Source organism: Barbus barbus (assembly GCF_936440315.1).
Source record: "Barbus barbus genome assembly, chromosome: 23".
Taxonomy (NCBI): Eukaryota; Metazoa; Chordata; class Actinopteri; order Cypriniformes; family Cyprinidae; genus Barbus; species Barbus barbus.
Window position 1 is genome coordinate 15,098,229 of NC_136751.1, and position 23,478 is coordinate 15,121,706.

The 23,478-nt window shown below is 36.5% G+C and overlaps 1 protein-coding gene across 1 annotated transcript in view; it reads right to left on the bottom strand.

Moving 5' to 3' along the window:
* Nucleotides 1–5,055: 5,055 nt before the first annotated feature.
* Nucleotides 5,056–23,478, bottom strand: part of LOC306843167 (mitogen-activated protein kinase kinase kinase 10-like) — a 42,886-nt gene continuing 24,463 nt past the window's right edge. The window contains exons 2-11 of the mRNA XM_079374466.1: nucleotides 18,410–18,590; nucleotides 18,189–18,337; nucleotides 17,913–18,088; nucleotides 16,516–16,759; nucleotides 15,236–15,358; nucleotides 14,804–14,939; nucleotides 11,238–11,347; nucleotides 10,832–11,070; nucleotides 9,569–10,103; nucleotides 5,056–8,110 (exon numbers count right to left, since the gene is read on the bottom strand). Of these exons, the coding sequence (XP_079230592.1) occupies nucleotides 7,695–8,110; nucleotides 9,569–10,103; nucleotides 10,832–11,070; nucleotides 11,238–11,347; nucleotides 14,804–14,939; nucleotides 15,236–15,358; nucleotides 16,516–16,759; nucleotides 17,913–18,088; nucleotides 18,189–18,337; nucleotides 18,410–18,590 (2,309 nt within the window). The 3' untranslated portion in view covers nucleotides 5,056–7,694. The remainder of the gene's footprint in view (nucleotides 8,111–9,568; nucleotides 10,104–10,831; nucleotides 11,071–11,237; nucleotides 11,348–14,803; nucleotides 14,940–15,235; nucleotides 15,359–16,515; nucleotides 16,760–17,912; nucleotides 18,089–18,188; nucleotides 18,338–18,409; nucleotides 18,591–23,478) is intronic.

The following is a 23,478-nucleotide window of genomic DNA, read 5'->3' on the forward strand; positions in this document are numbered from 1 at the left end:
TACTTTCTGTCTCCTTTTTCTCTCTCTTGAATTTGGGCATCTCAACTCAATTTCTGAACTGTTTCAATTCAAGGGCTAATTCAAGTGTTTGTAATTTGTCCTTTGATATCGATTTTGTTTTGCCTCTCGGTTTGCTGTACTATAGTGGTTTGAGCAAGTTGTTATCTATACCTTTCTCAAAGGTACAACATCCTCTGTACTAATGTTAGCAGGTGTTTTGTGAACCTTGTTGTCCAGTTCCCATGTATTGGACTGTCTCATAACCCCTCCCCCTTAAGAGAAGAGCGCATCCTGATGATGTCACAATGGTTATGCAGTCTGTTGGAATATTATTAACTAATGGAGCCATATTGAAAACTCTTGTGTTTCTACAAGAAACGGGAAGAAGTGCTTGATAGAGGTCTGCTAAACTTACATAATATATCTACCCCAAAAGATTACAAAACAGTGTTAAGTAAAAGGAAAGAAATGCTCTGTTGACTCTAATTCTAGTTTTGACAACCATTAAGCGTTACGCATTTGTCCTCTTCTCTAACGTTATGCTTTTTTTAGCTTGGTTATGGAAACTGATGTTGTTTTGTTCATTGAGGCAGCATCTCCAATGGATTCATTTGAATGCGAAGAGCCTTTGCCAGCACGTTATTCTGAGTCTAGTTTGGATTAATGGCTTTGAGGAGATGGGGACAGACAGATGAAATTATCCATCTGACCTAATAAAAGAGATTTAATTGTGTCAGTGGGACTCTGGGGATGTTGTGCCATGGTTTCAGATGAGAAGACACACTGATGACATTCAGAACACATAGCAGACCATACAAGCAATTTGTTGCAGTGACACTTGAGGAATATGGTGATCAAATAAGGTGCATTCAGTTACTTTTTCTTTAATTAAAAAAAAAAAAGTTTCATACATACAGTGAGTAGAACCTGCAGTGAATATAATTAAAATGATAAATACTCACATGCAATCAATACTCTTCTGATTTATGGAGCGGGTTGCCTTCTCATGGGGCTTCCATGTCTAACAGTAATAAAGACAACAATATCAATAACAACAATTATTCATTCACTATTATATAGTACTTTCTCAGTGCTCAAGGCACTTTACAAATGAATGAAAATGAAGTGAACAGCAGTTAATACACAAGCTTCATACATCCACACCAGTAGGTGTCAGTATATGCTTCTCTTGGATGAAAAAGAACTGGTGAAACACGAACAAAAACTTACTGAGTGCACCTTTTAATGCTCAAATCAACTCTTGATAGTGTAGTCATGAATGATTGGCTAGAGTATCTCTTTCTGTGCTGTTCTAACCCAATCTCACGAGGAAACATAACTATTTTACGAAGTGCCGATTTCACATGAATTTATATGACTGGCACACAGCATGAGACTTTTTGACAAAAAAAGGTCCATCCCTAATCCCACCCAAAAACTAACCTTCAGTGGGATGCAAGATAATCGTGTGAAAGTACAAATGAGATTATACGAATTAGCTACCAAAATGTTATGCGAATTAAACACCAAAATGTAAAATAGTTACGAATTGTCATGATAGTGTGTTGGATGTTCAGATGCTTTCCTTCTTTCCAGCTCTGTCTCTTGTCTCTGTTTTGTGGCAGTTCTCTCTCCACCTTACCTTTGAGATGTTCTTTTGATTTCTGTAAACGGTAAAGGTCATTTTGTCTATAACAGAGCAATGCTGACAACACTGATGTTCTGTAAAGAATCTCGGTCATCGCCTTTGCTTCTTTCAGCTGTGGTCCATATGTCCCCATGTGCTGGATCTGTTTCTACACAGATGGAGAAACATCAAATCTGACTGTTGTCAACAGACAACAACAAAAGCACAAACTGGTTTATGGACAAGCAAATAAACTTACTTTTCTTTTTCTTGGATGTCACTTGAGGTATGTGTTTGTTGAATGTCAAAGTAGACTTGTGCGGTTTAAAGACATTAAAATGGTTGTCGAAAGCTTTACTTTATTAAATAGTTTTTATCGATATGTGAGAGAGCATATGAGAAGGACAAATAAAAGAGATTTATGGAAAAATATATTTAACATTGTGAGGGGCAACTTTGTACCCGTGTATACGTTCAGTTTTCCAATTGTATCCTGGGGCTTATTTGTGATGTCTTAGCCTTGTTTTTTATATAATTGTCAGTCTGAGGGTTCAGGGTTTGCCCTTTGACCTCCAGAAAGAAAGGTCGTCTGGGGTGGGTCTGGAGCGAATGACAAGAGGGATTTCGCAGATGAGGAAGAAGGGGTGAGGGTACCCTACTGTCCCGAAAGAGAGAGAAAATCCACTGGTTTCTTTTTCTTTTTTCTTGCCTATTCTGGAGAGAGAGAGAGAGATTTTGACCCTCTGGTTGATCCGGTTACTATAATGTTAATGCATTACTGGGGTCATTCATTGCCTCTTTGGGAAGTACTGTACATACTTCCACCGGACATCAGAAGACCTGCGAACTGGTTGTTTACCTGCAAGTCCAGGAATGCACTATTGATTGGTATTTGAAGTCTACAAATAAAGTTTAAAAAGAAAACTGAGTATTATTGTTTGGTTTTTAATGCAAAATCTAATGTCATTTAATACGGAAATCCCATGAAATTCTGAAGTTCCATTTGTGCAAAGTTTTTTTCTTATTTAGAAATATTAATTAGAAACGATCCAGGACCATACTGTACTTCTATCTCTCACAGCTCTCCTGCAGCGTTTAGTTCCAATCCTAATTAAACACACCTGAACCAAAGTAATCAAGGTCTTAAAAGTCACTAGAAACTTCCAGGCAAGTGTGTTGGAGCTGGTTAGAGCTACACTCTGCAAAACATTGGGCCTCAGGATTGTACACCCTGATCTAGCGGACACAGTGCTCAAATTAAAACATTAAATGTCTTTGATCTAAAACTCCTTTTGCATCTCGCACATGACATGCCATTCTAAAAATTTGGTGCTCAAGTTAAAATGAGTTCTTTTTTAAAAAATTATGTTTTATGCTTGCTGCAGTGACTCATGCACTTTATTTAGATTTTTACCATAGCTTTGAGCTTTGCTGAAATGTTTGAATGCACAAAAGCATGAATGAGAAATAAAAGCTAAAATGTTGAATGGCTCCTCACACAAAACTATCAGAAGGCTTACAATACAGTGCTTGCGTCATATTGACTACTTTTATGGCATTTTTTAAATCCATTTCAGAGCTTGACAACCCCTGCATCTAGAGATTCAGTGTTTGTTTGAATCCTCCACAGATTCTGAACTGTAACAGTGGAACCGCCGGTCTCTTTCTACCATCTCTCTCTCTCTCTTTCTCAGTGAAACATGGTGTGTCTGTCACCACTGACTACCCCCCATAATGACTTCCAGGGCTGTAAATGTAAAAGGCGAGAGAAAAAACACAAAAATGCACACGTGTTCACACCTGAATTAAAACAGAAGGAAGATAAGTAATGGGAAAGAAAATCAGTAACACAGGGACCAATTCTCACTGTTAAATAGTGGCTTATTAACACACCTATTATGAACATATTGGCTGTTTATGATGAGCAAATATAAAGCATTCTGCATGACTATATTCTGCGCCCCTAATCCAACCCAATCCCTAAATTTAACAACTAACTTAATAACTATTAATACGCAGCAAATTAGGAGTTTATTGAGCCAAAAGTCGTACATGGGTTGTTAATAGCGAGAAGTGTGACCAAAAAAATCTATAGAAGCAATTACAGAGTAGAGCAAGATAATAAATTGCATAATGTTACACTGGAAAAATCATTTGTGATATCAGAAAAGGGGATAAAGATTAGTTAGGGGTGGCAAATTTGTATAGAAATTAGAAGAAAAAAGAGAAGCATTTGTTAAAACAATATTATTAAATCAATCAGAAAATAAATAGCCGAATCCAATACTGTGTGTACTGTACATGTGGAGGTCAAAATATGATCTATGTGTAATTTTTTTCCCTCATATATTTGTCATGTCCACCATCTTCCCTTTTTTTTTTTCTTTGTTGTTACTTTTTATAGCATTGCCATAGAAGTGAAGTGTGGTTGCTAAGTAACTGGCAGGCGTCTGGAAGAATAAAGCGGCTGCTGCTGCTTTCACAGTCAAGAGCAAAGCTATGTCAGTGTTTGAGCGAGTGTAGATACATGTGTAGCGAACGGAGGCTGTTATGCTTTATTGTATGAAACTAGCTTTGGTCAGCTTTTTATAGCTACTGCACTGGAGGCAGTCGGGCCCAGTTTTTAGCATTTACAGCCAGTACCTTTATCGAGCAGTTTGAAGGTATGGATTATAATGAAATATTTGCTGTTTATTCAATAATTTTTTCACATTTTGTTGTTACCATATACTTAATTCTCTCTGTGGAGCCTAATACCTCTTAGTATCTTCTCATTGTCCTCAGAGAACAATCGCTGATGTAAACAGACCAGTGTCTCGTGCTGCTATGCTTATATCATGCTATTGTCAGCTATGCCCTTAAAGCTAAATTATAAAATGCTTCTTTGGGTTTGCTTTGAGTTTACATTATTTTTATTTTATGAAAAGCAAGCGGAAGTGATGATAAAGCTGTTATTTTTGTGCCTACCTGAACATAAAAGCACAAAACAACATTAACTCTAGGAATCCCTTGCGTCCTAATTGCTCAACTTACACTGCGAGACTTTGTCGACATCTAGTGTCCATTTAAAAAAAAAAAAAAAAAAAAAAAAAATATATATATATATCGGTCTTAGTTTATTGTTTATAGGAATAAAACGATGAATTTGGTTTAGATGCTTTAAAATTTTTTGGAAAGAAACAAATTCTTACCACAACAAATCTGCGATAAGACTTGTGCTGCCACCAGTAAAAATTATTCTTTAAAAACATTTAAGTTAAAAGCTTATGCATGAATTCAATAGTTCTGGTTGCTAAATAAATAAATACTTAGCAAATTATTTTAAATGCTATAGTACTACTACTACTACTAATAATAATAATCTCATCTTTTTACAGGACATTGTGTAATTATGAAAACACAAGACAGTAAACCAACACATTACCGCTTGTAACAATTATTTTAATAAATACTCAGTGTTCCTCACACAGGAAATAAGGGGGTGGGTTTGTTCAACCCCTGCACAGAGAGTTGCCCCATACAAATGATAACAATAAGAACACAAACCACATGCACACACACCTGTCCGCTCACACACACACACACTCACATAACAGGCATACTCATTGGTGGACAGTCAAAAAAATACTGTCTATTACCAGGTTTAACGGTTCAGCACAACAAATTTGAAAACCCTCCAGTGTGCGTTTCTCAGCACCATTCAGTCCGCCAAAAGAACATCCTGTATTTCCTGCACAAGTGTAACGTCATTAAGGATCTCATCACATGTCTCTTTCCATGTTCCCTGACATGACAGTGTCCTTCACAATGCTCTCTGTGGTGACGCATGGTCAGATCTGGTGTATGCATAGTTCCTTTCTCTTCAGCTGAATTATTCAGTAGGTGGAGGAAGATCGTCACTTTAAGGAGGTAAGGAAGTGTCTGTCTGGTACATAAAGAAAACAGGTAGTACATGTTTGCTTTTTATTGCCAATTGTTACAAAAACCCTAATTTTCCCATTTCTGTCCTTAAGATGCTCCTTACAGGAGCTGACATTGTTTTGAGGAGAACAGAGGCATTTCAGATGAGTTTCTGATGAGAGGGGGAAGTAAATGGATTTCACTTGAAACACTCTTGAACAGAATGAGTGGAATAGGGGCTTACTCATCCAGTTTTAGTCAGATTGACATTAACAAGCACTTTCTAAGAATAGGGTACAAATCCTTCAAAAACTCTTGAGTGCAGGGTGTCAAACTGATTATTATATTAAGTGTTTCATTCATTTCCTGTAAGATTTGCAACTATGCTACCTAAATTTGGGACATACACACTCCTGTTCAAAAGTTTGGGCCAGTACCTTTTTTTTTAAATTAAAGAAATTAATACTTTTTTCCAGCAAGGATGCATTAAGTTGATCAAAAGGGACAGTAAATACTTTTACATTGTTAAAAAAGTTTATTTTGAAATATTAGGCAACACATCTGTTTTTAACATTGATAGTAACAAGAAATTTTTCTTGAGCACCGAATCAGCATTTTAGAATGATTTCTGATGAATCGTGTGGCACTGAAGACTGAAGTAATGGCTACTGAAAATTCAGCGCTGCGTCACATGAATAAATTACATTGTAAAACATGTTCATATAAAAACAATTATTTTTCATTTGTAATATATTTCACAATATTACTGTTTTGACTATTAACTTTAAACTATTTTTCCAAACCCAAAATTTTGAACACTAATGTAGAATTGATTTGGAATCAATAAATAGGGTTTATATAGAGTTTACCCGGTTCATTTAATTAGGTTATTTTCTTGCTATAAACATCAAAATAAATAGACAAAATATATATAATTTAAAACAAAAGAAAAGAGCGTTTTTAATGGGGCTATCAATAGGGGCAGATACCGTGACTTGTAGTTAGTACCCATGCACTTATCTCCCATAATTTAAATACACATATTTTTTTCTTTAATACCATAGATAACGGTTGAAAGTTGAGCTGGTCGAATGCAATTTGAGAACATGCAATTAGATTTTTTGCTTATGTGTATTACATCATGCAGGGTTGTACACAAAATGTGAGACAGGTAAATAGGATTTTGTAGGCATTAAAATATATGAATTGAATATCAATTTATTATATGTATAATGTGCATATGTATAATTTAGCATTATATTTGTCGGATACATTAAAAAGTTCAAGGCTTCTGAGGTGGGATGGGCTGAAAATTCCCATTTTAAGGGGAACACAAACATTTGAAATTTTTTTTTTTTTTTCTTTTTTTTTTTTTAGTTAGCTGCTTTTCATGATAAGTTCACCAAAACATGAGATTTATGCCTTTAATGCTTTAACGTGTTCCCTATCCTTGGAAAGTGCCAAGTACTTCCACACATGGAGAGAAAGCATCTGTTCATGTTTCTTTTTCACGTTTGGACTGCTCTCACATTCTGATTAGGTCATGCAGAGAGTAGTTTTTTTTTTTTTTCAAAAAAGGAAAATATAAAATTCTTATGGTACACCTCTTTTTATATTGTATCAATATATTACAATGAGCTCCCTGTGTCATTGCAATTAACTGCATACTCACTTCTCCTGAATGTAAATACAGAAAAAACATTGCTGAACTTTATAATGTACACACTGGAGGGGGGAAAAAAACCCTATTGTTTTTTTCCAGGCCAAAAAACAGGTTATACCCATGGAGACCATGATGAAGAAGAAGAGGCGAGAGAGACTGGCCCTATGATAACAGAGATATGGACAAACAAGGAAGGTCACAGACCTACAGTAGTTAGACTGCCCTCTCCTGCTCACTACAGGCCACTGTTTAACCAACCGATCGCAGCCGTTATGAGGCCCATTAAACTCAGAGAATGAGTCACTGAGGACAAGCTGAGATAAACAAATCAGGGTCATTTATCTCTTAACCTGTCCAGAAGGCGTCTGTCTAGCTACTGCAGAGGGCAGCTTTTCCATTAGAGCTGCCAGAGAACGTGGTCTGATGGGATCACGGGGCAAACTGTGGGGAAACCTCTTACGATCACCACAGAGTGCTGGTTCACGCTGGGGGACAGAAGTCTTTCTATGAGAAATGTTGTCCGCATAGAGTGGCCCGTGGGTGTTTACCACACAGGGGGACGGTGCTGTCCTGGCTCTGGCCTTCCATGTCCATGTCGAGAAGGCTTTGATGGGTGACACCCGCTCCAGCGCTCACGCCGCTGTCACCTGAACCCAGTGGACTGTCGCAGCTGCTACCTGGAGACGAACTGAGCGTCTGGGACAGAGATGATAGTTTCCAGGGGTCCGGACGTGCCCGAGCTGGGGTGGGTCGGGGGCGAGGAGCGAACTCAAGGGTTTTGGGACGCTCGAGTGTGCCTGTATGGCTGTCTGGCTCTGGCACGGGGATGGGGATGGGAGGAGGAGGTTTTCGCCGATGGGCTGAGGGGTACACCATAGACGGGTCAGGCAGGCGTGGAATGTCAAGAGTTTCACGAGATCCTGGAGGAAAACATATGACCGACACGAAGGACTCTTTAAGTAAAATTATAATTCACAAACAAGATATTTAACCATATGATTAAATCATATTTTATCCAAAAATCAAGACATGAAAGATTGTATTTTCTTACTGAGGCTTACATTTAATACCATTAAGATTTTTTGCACTCATTGTGACTATTATTTTCATAAAGCACATTTAAAAGTATGTATATATTTAAAATGTATGCACTTTAATATGAAAATAAAATTCAAATGATTACATGATTTTAAAAATTATATATTCAAATGTTATATATTAAAATAAATATTATATACAATATTACATATACTGAAATAGTGCAAAAACCAAAAGTAGAAAAACTATAGAAACTATACAAAAACAAGGAAAAACTATATTAATAACAATATGAGAATCAATACTGAGAATAATGGGAATTGCAAAAAAAGGGGGGGGGGGGGAATTCTCATTACTACTGTATGAAACAAATGTATTATTTTAAATAGTTAAACATCTACATATATATATATATATGTGTGTGTGACCCTGGACCACAAAACCAGTCATAAGGGTCAATTTTTTTAAAATTGCGATTTATACATGATCTGAAAGCTGAATAAATAAGCTTTCCATTGATGTATGGTTTGTTAGGATCGGACAATATTTGGCCGAGATGCAAAATCTGAAAATCTGGAATCTGAGGGTGCAAAAATTAAAAATTTGTCCAAATATAGTAATAGCTATGCATATTACTAATCAAAAATTACATTTTGATATATTTACAGCAGGAAATTTACAAAATATCTTCATGGAACATGATCTTTACTTAATATCCTAATGATTTTTGGCATAAAAGAAAACTCGATAATTTTGACCCATACAATGTATTTTTGGCTATTGCTACAAATATACCCCAGCGACTTAAGACTGGTTTTGTGCTCCAGGGTCACATATATTATGTACAGGAATAAAATACTGTATTACAGTAATTGCAATCACTACTAAGAATACAAAAATGCAAAACTTTAGGACAAATATTACTCATTTTAAAAAATTGCCTACGCAAAATATCATATAACAAAAAAAATAGTTAGATTTTAAGCAACTTATTATAATAAATAAATAATCTTATTGATCTTTGTGAGAAACGCTATTAAGATTAATGGGAGTTACATAAAAAAAGTTTAAATAAATCCTAGTGGTTCTAAAATATTGTCTTTTATGTTATTGTGACATTTACTAAATGACCTTTAAAAGCAGAGCAAAAATAAATAAATAAATAAATATATATTTTTTTTGTGAAGTACTTACACATGATGGAAGTATCATGGAAAAATTACAGTTAAATATGGAATCGTGCAAGTTACGATTAAATAAGATTATGATAAGATATGAATGTAAATGTTTTGACAGAGATTCACCCAATACCAAATAGCATTTCAAGTAAAATGTTGTACCTGTATATGGTGTAATGGTTTGGGCTTGTGCCGGGGGGAAGGGCATACTCCCATCAGAGGGGGTGCGCCGATGCCCCACGACTGTCTGCGCTCGAGGACGGATGGCCCCATCGGAGGGTGTGCGGCGGTGCCCACGGTTTAATGCCATTGCTGCAGAGACATGGGTGGGTGTGAGGGACTGATTGGGCTCTCGTTTGAAGCTCTCCGCCTTCAGGTCCAGCAGAGGGTTCAATGACGGCACAGTAGAGACCACCGGGTGAGCACTACTAGGGGTCGGGGCAAAGTCATCAGGATCAGAGGGCAACAGGGACTTGGTGGAGTTGCAGTCAGAGAGGGAGGACAAAGAGAGGAGGGTAACGGAAGGAGACGCGTCCATGCTGGGCAGGGTGGCGTCGTGATGGCGGTTGTGGGACAGGGAGAGTGACAGTGTGCGGCTGGGTGGAGAGGTGCTGCGTCTGAATCGGCCCGTGCGCTGGAACAAACCCTCCTTCTTCTTCCTCTGCTCCTCTCGCTGGTCCTGCTCATCTTGACTCATCTCAACACACATGGATGAATAACATCACATTACTTCAACAATAAGGTCAAATAATAATATAATATATAGCAATAAATATAAAAAACAAAATGAGAATTACTGCAAAAAAATCTAAAGAACAATTCTTCAAAATTTTCTTGCAAAATACATATTCTATTTTATTATATAAGTAGTATATAAAATGTATAGAAATGTAGTATATAAAATTATATATATAGTAGTAGCATATATAAAAATTTTATTACTCACATATGAAAGCCCAAATCATTCAAATGATTTAATAATTACTTAATGGTTATACTTTGTGAAACTATTATTCATTTAAATATTAAATTACAAATATTAATTCACATAAGTAGTACAATTGCTTGTTAAATGGGTAACACTTTATTTTAAGGTGTCCTTGTTACACATTTTACATAACTTACTATTATAATAACAATAAATTATGCATAAGTACATGCAAGTAACCCTAACCATATAGCAAGTACATGTAGTTAATTAATATTAGTCAGTACTTAAATGTATAATTATACCGTAACAAGGACACCTTAAAATAAAGTGTAACCATTAAATGTATAATAATTACAAAGTAAACATCAATATTTGTAGTCTTGCTCATTTATTAAAAATGTAGTGAAAAAACACTACTCAATCCTCCTATTAAGCCTCTTTTCTTCTGTTCCTTACTTTTCTTTTCCACTTTCCCAGTCCCTCATAATGTGTACCTGTTGTCGTCCCAGCTGGAAGATGTCAGAGCCCAGGCCCACAGCGGCCAGTATGGAGGAACAGCCCAGCAACAGCAGGTCACTCTTTTTCCTCTGGCTGCAGCGCCGAACTGAATCCTGTGAGCCCAATCCTGGCCCTACACCCGCTGACCCTAAACCCACCTCCTCCATCGCTCCATTACTGCCCAGCTCAGGTGCCAGGCGTCCCGGGGAGCTGTCATCAAACTCACAGTGCTCCTCTTCACAAAAGATAAGGGTAGTGAATTAATAATAAATAAAGACAAACAGATGATAAGCGTCCTATCATTTCAGTTGATAACTGTTTGATGTACTGTGTTGGGTCATAATGTTCAAATCAGAGGCAGGTTCATCATAGGTCTATAAGCAGAATGGGATTCAGACTCACCCATTTCATTTAGGCTTGAGAATCCAGTTGTCATAGGAGCATGTTTTGGGGACTTCCCCAGATTCGGAGCGCTGGAGGACCACACCTTACCCTCCCCAAGTGACTTTAACCTAAAAAAGGGGATCAGCTAGCTTGATTACATTTCAATTAAAAATCAAATGTAGTTATACAAATTGTCTAATATAAATATAAAAATATGAATATATTTTATTAAAATCAAAAATAGTAAATATATTATTTAATGGACCCAATCTAACATGAACTAACAGTTGTGTTTTTTAACAAAGAATAATAACTTCTGTAACAAATGTATCTACTGCTCATTGATAATGTTAATGCATTAACTAAGGTTAACTAATGACACCTTATTGTAAAGTGTTACCTATTGGTCTTTATAATTCTTTTGCACTTTAATATTTGAAACATGTTTCCTTCATAATTTTTTTTTGTGTATTGCTTTATTGTACAATATTTATATATTCAGGTACTACACGCACACACACACACACACACACACACACACACACACATACAGTCAGGTCCATAAATATTGGGACATTGACACAATTCTAACATTTTTGGCTCTATACACCACCACAATGGATTTCAAATGAAATAAACAAGGTGTGCTTTAACTGCAGACTGTCAGCTTTAATTTGAGGGTATTTACATCCAAATCAGGTGAACGGTGTAGGAATTACAACAGTTTGCATATGTGCCTCCCACTTGTTAAGGGACCAAAAGTAATGGGACAGAATAATAATCATAAATCAAACTTTCACTTTTTAATACTTGGTTGCAAATCCTTTGCAGTCAATTACAGCCTGAAGTCTGGAACGCATAGACATCACCAGACGCTGGGTTTCATCCCTGGTGATGCTCTGCCAGGCCTCTACTGCAACCGTCTTCAGTTCCTGCTTGTTCTTGGGGCATTTTCCCTTCAGTTTTGTCTTCAGCAAGTGAAATGCATGCTCAATCGGATTCAGGTCAGGTGATTGACTTGGCCATTGCATAACAGTCCACTTCTTTCCCTTCAAAAACTCTTTGGTTGCTTTTGCAGTATGCTTTGGGTCATTGTCCATCTGCACTGTGAAGCGCCGTCCAGTGAGTTCTGAAGCATTTGGCTGAATATGAGCAGATAATATTGCCCGAAACACTTCAGAATTCATCCTGCTGCTTTTGTCAGCAGTCACATCATCAATAAATACAAGAGAACCAGTTCCACTGGCAGCCATACATGCCCACGCCATGACACTACCACCACCATGCTTCACTGATGAGGTGGTATGCTTAGGATCATGAGCAGTTCCTTCCCTTCTCCATACTCTTCTCTTCCCATCACTCTGGTACAAGTTGATCTTGGTCTCATCTGTCCATAGCATGTTGTTCCAGAACTGTGAAAGCTTTTTTAGATGTCGTTTGGCAAACTCTAATCTGGCTTTCCTGTTTTTGAGGCTCACCAATGGTTTACATCTTGTGGTGAACCCTCTGTATTCACTCTGGTGAAGTCTTCTCTTGATTGTTGACTTTGACACACATACACCTACCTCCTGGAGAGTGTTCTTGATCTGGCCAACTGTTGTGAAGGGTGTTTTCTTCACCAGGGAAAGAATTCTTCGGTCATCCACCACAGTTATTTTCCGTGGTCTTCCGGGTCTTATGGTGTTGCTGAGCTCACTGATGCGTTCCTTCTTTTTAATAATGTTCCAAACAGTTGTTTTGGCCACGCCTAATGTTTTTGCTATCTCTCTGATGGGTTTGTTTTGTTTTTTCAGCCTAATGATGGCTTGCTTCACTGATAGTGACAGCTCTTTGGATCTCATCTTGACAGTTGACAGCAACAGATTCCAAATACAAATAGCACACTTGAAATGAACTCTGGACCTTTTATCTGCTCATTGTAATTGGGATAATGAGGGAATAACACACACTTGGCCATGGAACAGCTGAGAAGCCAATTGTCCCATTACTTTTGGTCCCATAACAAGTGGGAGGCACATATGCAAACTGTTGTAATTCCTACACCGTTCACCTGATTTGGATGTAAATACCCTCAAATTAAAGCTGACAGTCTGCAGTTAAAGCACATCTTGTTCGTTTCATTTGAAATCCATTGTGGTGGTGTATAGAGCCAAAAATGTTAGAATTGTGTCGATGTCCCAATATTTATGGACCTGACTGTACATACATACATACATACATACATACATATATATATATATATATATATATATCCAAAAGTATTGGAACAGTAAAGTCAAAATTGCTCTGTTGGCTGTGGAGCCAAGACATTTACAAATATGATTAAAAGATGAATATGAGACAAAACTACAGAATGTCACGTTTTATTATCTGGTGATTCAACACATATGTTTTACCAGCTAAGAAGATCAGCACTTTTAGAGTTTCATCCCTCTTATCTGATGTGAGCATAAGTATTGGAACAGTTGCCTCACAGGTCTTTCTAAGTGATCAGCTGTGCCCTGTTGCATTAATTCTTCAGATATTAAAAGCAGGGAATGTGTCGTATCAGTTATATCCATTAATCCATAGGGTCAGTCGTGGCCTAATGGATAGAGAGTTGGACTTTTAACCCGAAGGTCGTGGGTTTGAGTCTCAGGTCCGGCAGGGATTGTAGGTGGGGGGAGTCAATAACCAACACTCTCTCAAAACTACGACTGAGGTGAGACCCTTGAGCAAGGCACTGTACACCACTGTACATCTGTACACCACTTCCCTTTCCCCTTACTTCTGGATTCTGAATCCTGCAATCGATGATGACACACTCAAACCAGGATGAAGATGAGGGAGCTGACTTTGAGAGAAAAGCAAGCAATTTGGATGCCAAAATAAAAGAGGTAGTCAATTAGAGCTATAGCAAAAACAAAGGGCATGGAGAAATCAAGAGTTTGGAAACCACCAGCGACACCAGCAACCAACAACTGCCTGATCAGCTGAGAAAACAACAGTAGTTGATGACAGACAAATCATAAAAGCTGTGAAAATTAACTCTAAAAGACGTGTCTGAAAAATCACCAACAACTTCCAGAAAGCTGGGGTGATGCTCTGACAATCTACTGTCCTCAGGAGACTTTGACACCAATACTTATGCTCACATCAATGAGTGGGATGAACTCTAAAAGTGCTGTTCTTTTTATTTGGTAAAACATGTATGTGTTGAAACGGCTAATAATAAAATGTGACATTCTGTAGTTTTGTCTCATATTCATCTTTTAATCATATTTATAAATGTCTCTACAGCCAACAGAGCAATTTTTTATTTACTGTTCCAATATACACACACACACACACACACACACACACACACATACATACATACATACATACATATATATATATATTCTCCCTAGAGTCATTAAGAAAATGTACACAAAATTTTTGCACGTAAACATTAAAATAACAATAATAATATATAATTAAAAAGCATTATAAGAGGACTTCTACAGCAAATAAACAAATAAATAAAGTAAGTAAATAAAAAATAACTAGTTACATAAAATACAAATAAATACAACTACTTTAAAGGTTGTTGTTTTTTGGTCTACCTGTCCTCTCCACCGACTCGCTCGCGCTGATGTGTGGAGCTGGGCCCCCATGTTCGGCCTTTCTTCTTGGTCCCTAGGTCCTCTTTCTTACACACTGCCGTCCTGCCCCACGTCTTCCTTCCATCACTGGGTGTCACTAGACCACACAGCAATACAAACACATTTCAGAAAATATTCAATTTTTTCTTTGTTTTGCATACTACATATTGCTGCCTAACCCAGCATAAGGTATGGATTGCATAGAAACACAAGTATGTATGTTAAGACAGTCTCAATGCACTTCACAGACACATTCAGCTCTTTTAAGTGGTATTGATCCTTGACACATGGCAATGCAGGCGTACATCAATATGTACTAAGCTGCTCCAGTAATGTACTCTGGTCCTTATTTATTCTCCTATATAAAAACTAAATATTTACGCTTTGACTTACGGCGTATGGCTCTGAGGCGAGGAATGACCCCTGGGCTGGCTGGAGGAGTGGTGCTTTCACTACCCTGACCTTTCCTCTTGTCCACGCTGGGTGATGCTTGTACCGTGATCTTATGTTCAAAACCTAAAACAGACAGATGCTGATTATATGATTCTACATATAATTAAATAGACTTTAAGGGTGTATTGGCTGGACTCTTCAGATTTCAGTTTGTTTTCATACTGTTGTATGATAAAACATTTTACTGGACAATAACACTAATTTGATTAGGGGGAGAAAAATCATTTTATTATAAATGTATATAATGCAATGCTGGTCAAAAGTTTGGAATAATTAAAATTATACTAAAGAAGTCTCTTATGCTCAGCAAGGCTCCAATTATTTGATTAAAACACAGTAGAACCAGATGTTGTGACATATATGCCCCTGGAACACAAAACCACAAAAGTCGCTGGGGTACATTTGTAGCAATAGCCAAAAATACACTGTATGGGTCAAAATTATTTATTTTTCTTTTATGCCAAAAATCAATAGGACATTAAGTAAAGATCATGTTCCATGAAGATATTTTGTAAATTTCCTAAAGGTGATTTTCTCAATATTTTGATTTTTTTGCTCCCTCAGATTCCAGATATTCAAATAGTTATATCTTGACCAAATATTGTCCGATCCTAACAAACCATACAACAATGGAACGCTTATTTATTCAGCTTTCAGATGATGTATAAATCTCGATTTTGAAAAATTATGACTGGTTTTGTGGTCCAGGGTCACATATTATTACAATTAAAAATAACTGTTTTCTATTGCAATTTATTTTATGATGTAATTTATTCCTGTGATGCAAAGCTGAATTTTCAGCAGCCATTACTCCAGTCTTAAGTGTCACAGAAATCATTTTAATATGCTGATTTGTATTAAGAGTTACAGGTTCTTAGTTATTAATAATGGTTCTTATTATTATCAAAAAAGCAGCATTTATTTGAAATAATAGCTTATGTAACATTAAATGTCTTAAACTGTCCTGTCACTTTTCATCAATTAAATGCATCCTTGCTGAATTAAGGCACTGATTGATTAGTTTCCACAAAATGTTGGGCAGCAGATATAATAAAAATGTTTCTTGAGCAGCAAATCAACTTATCAGAATGATTTCTGAAGGATCAAGTGCTGCTCAAATCGCACCACAAATATATAAATGCAGCTTCAAAAGAACAGCATTAAACAATGGTAATAATTCCAAACTTTTGAAAGGTAGTGTATGTTCCCATTCCACCCACCAGATGGTAGACTGATGCAGTTGCTGTCCCTGCCAAGTTTGAGCCTGCTCTTTTTGAAGTGGCCTTTGCGTTTTTTCACATGTGGTTTCTCTTGATACATCTGATGGATGATGATGTTGAGCTCTCTCTCCACAATGTCGATCTCCCTCTCGGCCAGCTCCTGCTCACGCCTCCTCAGATGCTCCTCTTGCTCCCTCTGCTCCTCAGCTGCCCGCGCCAGAGCTTCCTCCCAGGATCGCAACTCCTAATGAACAGGCGATTATTTAGACCACTAATCCACTAAGCCTACAAGTTATTGCTTATAATATTGTTGCGAGTGTAATTTCCCTGAGCATAGCCGATTAGATTTTCCCACGCATTCGGCTCTCTTTGGTTCACAATATACTTGTGTGTAAACATACATTGTAGTTTTAACCACCTAATCTGTACTCTATCTTTATTAGATCCTAAATTTATAAAAATATCTATCTGTAAATGTACAATACCATTTAAATGTTTGGGGTTAGTACGTTTAAAAAAAAAAAAAAATTATTACTTTTACTCAGCAAGGATACATTAAATTCATCAAAGGTGAGAATAAAAACTTTTACATTGTTTAAAAAATGTCTTTAAATTTCAAATAAATACTGTTCTTTTGAACTTTCTATTCATCAAAGAATACTGAGAAAAACAAAGCATGATTTCTTCAAAAATATTAAGCAATGTTTTCAACATTGATAATAATTAGAACATTTTCTTGAGCACCAAATCAGCACTTTAGAATGATTTCCGAACGATCATGTCATTTTTAAAAAATTGTTTTATAATTAAAATTTCAACAGTTAAAGTTGTCACAATATTTTGAAAATATTACTGTATTTTGATCAAATAAATGGAGCATTTGGTGAAAATAAGAGAAAATGTTAAAACATCCTACCAACCCCAAACTTTATACTTTATAAAACAACTATTATAGTCATTTTTAATTTATCATTCTTTTTAAATAAAAAAAATATATAATTTAAAATGATAATTTGGTAGTGGTTGCTAATTGATAGTACAGAAATAAAGCAAAAATAACTAATACTCTATTATTACCGTACTCTATTTTATTTAAAAATGAAAAAAATGTTTAAAACCTAAATTTACAAGACTTCAGTGTGACTGAGTATATTAATATAAATTATAATATTATTCATATGGTTAAATGTGTAAATTATATGGTATTATAGTAATGGTTGACAATATAGTGTAAATGGTGAACTATATTTATTGTGCAAATGGTTTAAATATCAATTGAATATATATCAATATATATTTTTTAATATATATCACTGAAAAGATTTCAGAAGTTCACCACTCGTACTTTCTTAACTTCACCACTCTAACTTTCGTAAACATCAGTTTATGATCCTAACCTTCTCTTTTGCTCGCAATTCATCAAACATTTGCTGGATCTCCAGCCTCCAGTCTTCCTGCAGGGAATGGAAAGACTCGAGGGGCATCTGAAACATGGCTGATTGCTCAATGTCCACCAGCCTTTTCAAGATACTTCCAAAACAAGGACGTCCATGTGGGTTAGGACACCAACACTCTACAGAGAGAGAGAGAAAGATAAATAATGATGCTATGAAATAAAGAGTGGATATCTCACAGGTCAGTGTTTCATGTGGTTCAACCATAACGGTTCTTACCTCCCAGCAGCTGTGCAAAGGCCTCAGGGCAGGTGGAGGGGATGGGAAGGGTCAACTTGTTCATGGCAACTCCATAGGCCACAGCTAAAGCATGAATTTCACGGTATGGCACCTCACCAGTCAGCAGCTCCCAGAGTAACACTCCAAAACTGACAAGAAAAAGACCATAATCAGCCACAAAACCTCTATTTAGGATAGTCCAGAGGAGGACGGAAGCTCACCTCCACACATCGCTGCTTTTGGAGAACAGGGACACCTTGATGACCTCTGGAGCCATCCAGGCATATGTGCCCGCTGCGCTCATCTTGGTGGTGCGATGCCATTCCCGAGCAAGCCCGAAGTCTGTGATTTTCAGAGTCTTCCCGCTCAGGTCGTCTCTCTCCACAGGCTCCAGAATCAGAACTGAGGAAAAAGTGAAACGAAGAACATAGAAACATGAAACCAAAGTAGGTTGGAGATAAATGGCGTGAGTTTTGGCTCTTTGTTGATATTTCTGAATAATGAATAGTGGAAACAATATCAACTTGTTCATGTAATATCCAGTAATTAGTCTCAGTGGTGCTCATTAGAAGTCAGATTATTTGGCACGCAGAAGCTTTACACAAAGATGGCAAACAATATCCTTGATTTGCACTCAAGATAAAACTCAAGTGCAAACATGTAACATGTTTGAGTCATAGGACTATGGCACAATGTGAGAACCAGTGCAGTACTTGTGTACACAAAAACAGATCATCTTAGATCAGAATATCAAATTCATTTTAGCCTTTATAATATCAACTCTTATTCTTTTCCACATTCCCATTCTCATATTGTTTTGCATATATGTTTTTCAAAATGAATTGGTATTCGCAACTCATTTTACTTTCGTCTGTGACGTATTTCTGAGTGAAACAGGATGTTCAACGGGAACAAAATCTAGGGCGGGATTTGATGCATCAACTGAAACATGAAAAGTGACAGTACTACACCACAATGGAGTTAAAATGGAATGCTTGAAACACTATTGGTACCTATTTTTTAAAAAAAAAAGCTTTGAGAGGTCATAATTCATGAGTTCTCGCTTGATGTAAACATCAGCACATTGTGAAACACACATTGGCCAGAAGCGATGGTCTATAATATGTGTACTTTTCTTACATAAAGCTATCATTTCATATCAGAAGACATCAATTGCCATTAGAGATGGATTAGATTTCTAAAAATCTTTTTTTTCCCCTCATCTAATTAAAGTCATACACATTTTACGCAGCATGAGTACACACACCATTTAAAAATGTGTTATTCACCAGCGAATGTTCACCAAGCAGTTAAACAGTAATTTTGTGAAATATTATTACAGTTTAAAATACCTGTATATTTATTTTAAAATGCCATTTATTCCTGTGATGGTAAAGCTGAATTTTCAGCAGCGATCACTCCAGTCTTCAGTGTCACATGATCTTTCAAAATCCATTCTAATATGCTGATTTGGTGCTCAAGAAGCATTCTTATTATTATCAATGTTGAAAACAGTTGTGCTGCTTCATATATGACTTTCCTATTACTTTTAATAAATGTAATGTGTCCTTGCTGAATGAAAGTATTAATTTCTTTCCAATAACAAAAAGTAATTCTTACTTACCCCCAAACATTTGAACAGTAGTGTACATAATCGAATAAATGCAATGTATTCTGGAATGGACTAATTTGAATCATTCACAATAATATCATGTATTAAGAAAGTAAACCGGGTCAATTTTGAATGAACAAACTCTCTCTCTTTCACATAATTGAGGTAAAGTGCACACTCATCTGGACACAACACAAACTTACCTTTACACCATAAGCAAAACACATGACAAGCTTTAACCTATACACACATACTCATAACAGGCGCCAGTAGACTGCATGTGGACAACAGTGGCAATATTTCACAGAAGTGGCATTAAAGGACAGAACGATCCTGGCATTGTTATTCATTGAATTCAGATCTCCGTTTACTGAAACTACCCAGATCCACACACTTAGTTTATTAGAACAAGAATTATAGCAGTCAATAGGTACATAAGGCAAAAAAAAGGTTGGGAAACATTAGTCTAAGCCATCCAGTCACGCCACATGAGATTATACAGTTGCCATAAAGACTTAAAAGAGCTCAAGTCTAGTTCACAATTACAAACATGAGTCACACCGGATAGAATAAATCATTAATACAATGTGAACTATAACTTTCTTTACAGTACTCTACGTCATATGTGTGTGTATTACATTTATATATAAATATGTGAGTGTGTACTGTATGAGAGAGTGATGCTAGTCTGTGGTGCCCTGTTCTTTCTCTCCTCCCTGTATTTCCTCCTGTGTTTCCGTGTGCGGGCAGGCTATGGAAATGTTTGGAGTGTCAATAGTCAGCTGGACTGGTTTGAGTGGGGTGGGGATGGGTGGAGTGCAGCCTGCTCTTCCATTATCACCACACATATGCAAACGGGAGCAGTGAGAGAGAAAAAAAGAGAACACAGCTGAGTTTGTTTGACCAGCACATCACAAGTTCAGGTTGAGCAGGTGGAAGCTTTCTCTTTCCCTCCAGATTATTACATTCATTAGATAGACTAATACATTAAAAACTGTTGTGTCACTTTTTTAATACAATATAATATTATATTAACATTATATAATATGAAATGATATGAAACAGATAACTAGATGCATGTTCTTAGTACAACTAGATGTTTTGTCAATGAAAATAAATTATGATCATTTATTATAATGATCCTACTTACTTTTTTATTAAATAACAAAGATTATATTTAGCATTGCCTATATGCCTTTACAATATATATATATAACAGAATATGGAATGAATAAATAAATAAAAATTTGCCCTATATGAAAGCCAGGGGTGTAAATAAAACCAAACTGCCTTTTAAAATAAAAATTGAAAAATTGAAGTGAAAGCAATTAGTTCACATTATCAGAGATGCATTTCTTGATCAATTCCTGCAATATCAGATGAAAAGATGACAAAATATAGCAAAAACACTGGATGTGAATGAATACTATTATTATACAATACATGTTCTATTTTTGGCAAAAACATTGTTTCATATATTTAATTCGTACACAAGGACATGCTTTATGCTAAAAACTTCTTCTTAGAAGGTTGACAAATTGCAGAGGCAATGCATATATATGTCTTGTCAGCAGGGCTGGACTGGGACAAAAATCGGCCCTGGCATTTTGGCCCAGACCGGCCCACTACATACGATCAAAATACTACCCATCTTTGCACGCTCTTGAATATGTATACCAGCTCCTATTCCATAAAAGCACTAAAGCCATATAATAATAGGTAGGAAAGAGTGAGAGTTGACACATTAAAAACTTCTAAAAAGTGTAATTTATTAATATAATAAAACTATAATCTACACTGATGAATCCTAAAACTATAGGCCTATATAGTTATGACATCCATCTTGTGTGTGCCTGCGTGTTTGAGGGAAAAAGGGAAGAGACATGATAATCAGATGATCACGGTTTCCCATAATATAGCATTAAATAAACTGTCCAACATATGAAAACATTTCTGGAATCTGCATCTGAAATAGCATTAAGATGTATTTATTTACACAGTTTAATGTATCTCACAGGGGACATGGATGCATTTAAACTGCAGTTACAGATGCATAAATAGGCCTAATACTGATATTTGAAAATTTAAAACATGAAAAAAATAGTCAAAATGTGAAATTAAAACCGCTAGTAGGTGACAGCAAAGACTTTGGTGACAGAAAGTGACCATTAATGAGTGAGTCATTGAGATTCAACCGATTCATTCAAACGGCTGATTCATTCAGGAACAGAGTATTTGACTGTCTAAATGAGTGAATCACTGAATCATTTATTCAACCGATTCGTTCAAAAAGCGGATTCATTCAATAAGTACACCGTCCATTGCTCAGAGACGCAAAACAGTGCTGTGATCTTTGTTTGGAGCTATTTTCTTTGGCAAAATTTAGCAAGAACAAGCAATAAGTCTAAAATGTAAGTCACTTATTGCTTTACTGAACTTGTATGAAATGATTATTAAATGTGTTCATGCTGATATCTGCAGAAAAACGGTACTCTTTGTGTGATATAGATATAGTCCAGGTAATATGTGCAACATTTAGAAGTTAACTATATTATATAAATATAAAAAGCATACAGAAGCATTTTTGCCGTCTACAATTTAGAATGCCTGGAATTTTTTAATACATTAATAAATGAAGTGCGTGCACTCTGTGTGTGATTTGATGATATAGCCTACTTGATCATGTCAGATCACACATCATTACAACAACACTTACCCTATTATTGCAGAAGATATACAGTATATCACACACCCCAGACTCCACTTTGAGTGGAAAATGAATCATCCGCGATTGTGCACGCACTTGTTTGCAGATGAGCATAGCTGTTCTAACTTGCAAACGCCAGTCCACTGATTCTCAAACCTGCTCTCCTGCAGTCTGTGTTCTTCTCTTCTCTGTGACTCTTTTGTTGAAAGTAACGAATATGCTTCGGTGAAATGTATCGGAGTAAAAGTAAAAGTTGGCTGAAATATAAAAACTCACGTAGGCTACAGATACTCCCAAAAAATACTTAAGTACTGTAACGTATTACTTCGTTAAAATACACCACTATGTGAGTGTGTGTGTGTGTGCGAGAGAGCCCAAAAGGGGAGTTGTTTAAAGATGTGATTGGGTCAGCCCAATGTCAATTAAGAAAATAACCAATGGGCTGCTGATTAAATGTCTCATGGGCCGGTCTGTCTGGGGGGGAAAAATCCTAAACCGACTTTTTTTGACAAATACATTAAACAGCTGCAAAGACCACATCGCCGTCAACTATTTGGACAGAAAAACTATAGGCTGCTAAGAGTTTTATGGGCCGATCAGACAAATATGGTATGAGAAGATGTATAGGCCCGGCCCAAAAAGTAAGCCGGCCCAGCGGGAAAATGCCCGGTCTGCCAGATGGCCAGTCCGCGCCTGCTTGTCAGTAAACTTGACTCGCTGCACTGTATATATATATATATATACAGTGCCCTCCATAAGTATTGGAACACTTGTCAAGACGTTTGCAAATATGATTAAAAGATGAATAAGAGACAAAACTACAGAATGTCACATTTGATTATTAGCCGTTTCAACACATACATGTTTTACCAAATAAAAAGCACAGCACTTTTAGAGTCCATCCCACTCATTGATGTGAGCATAAGTATTGGGACAGTTGAACATAAGGCAGATATAAAAGATTAAAAGCT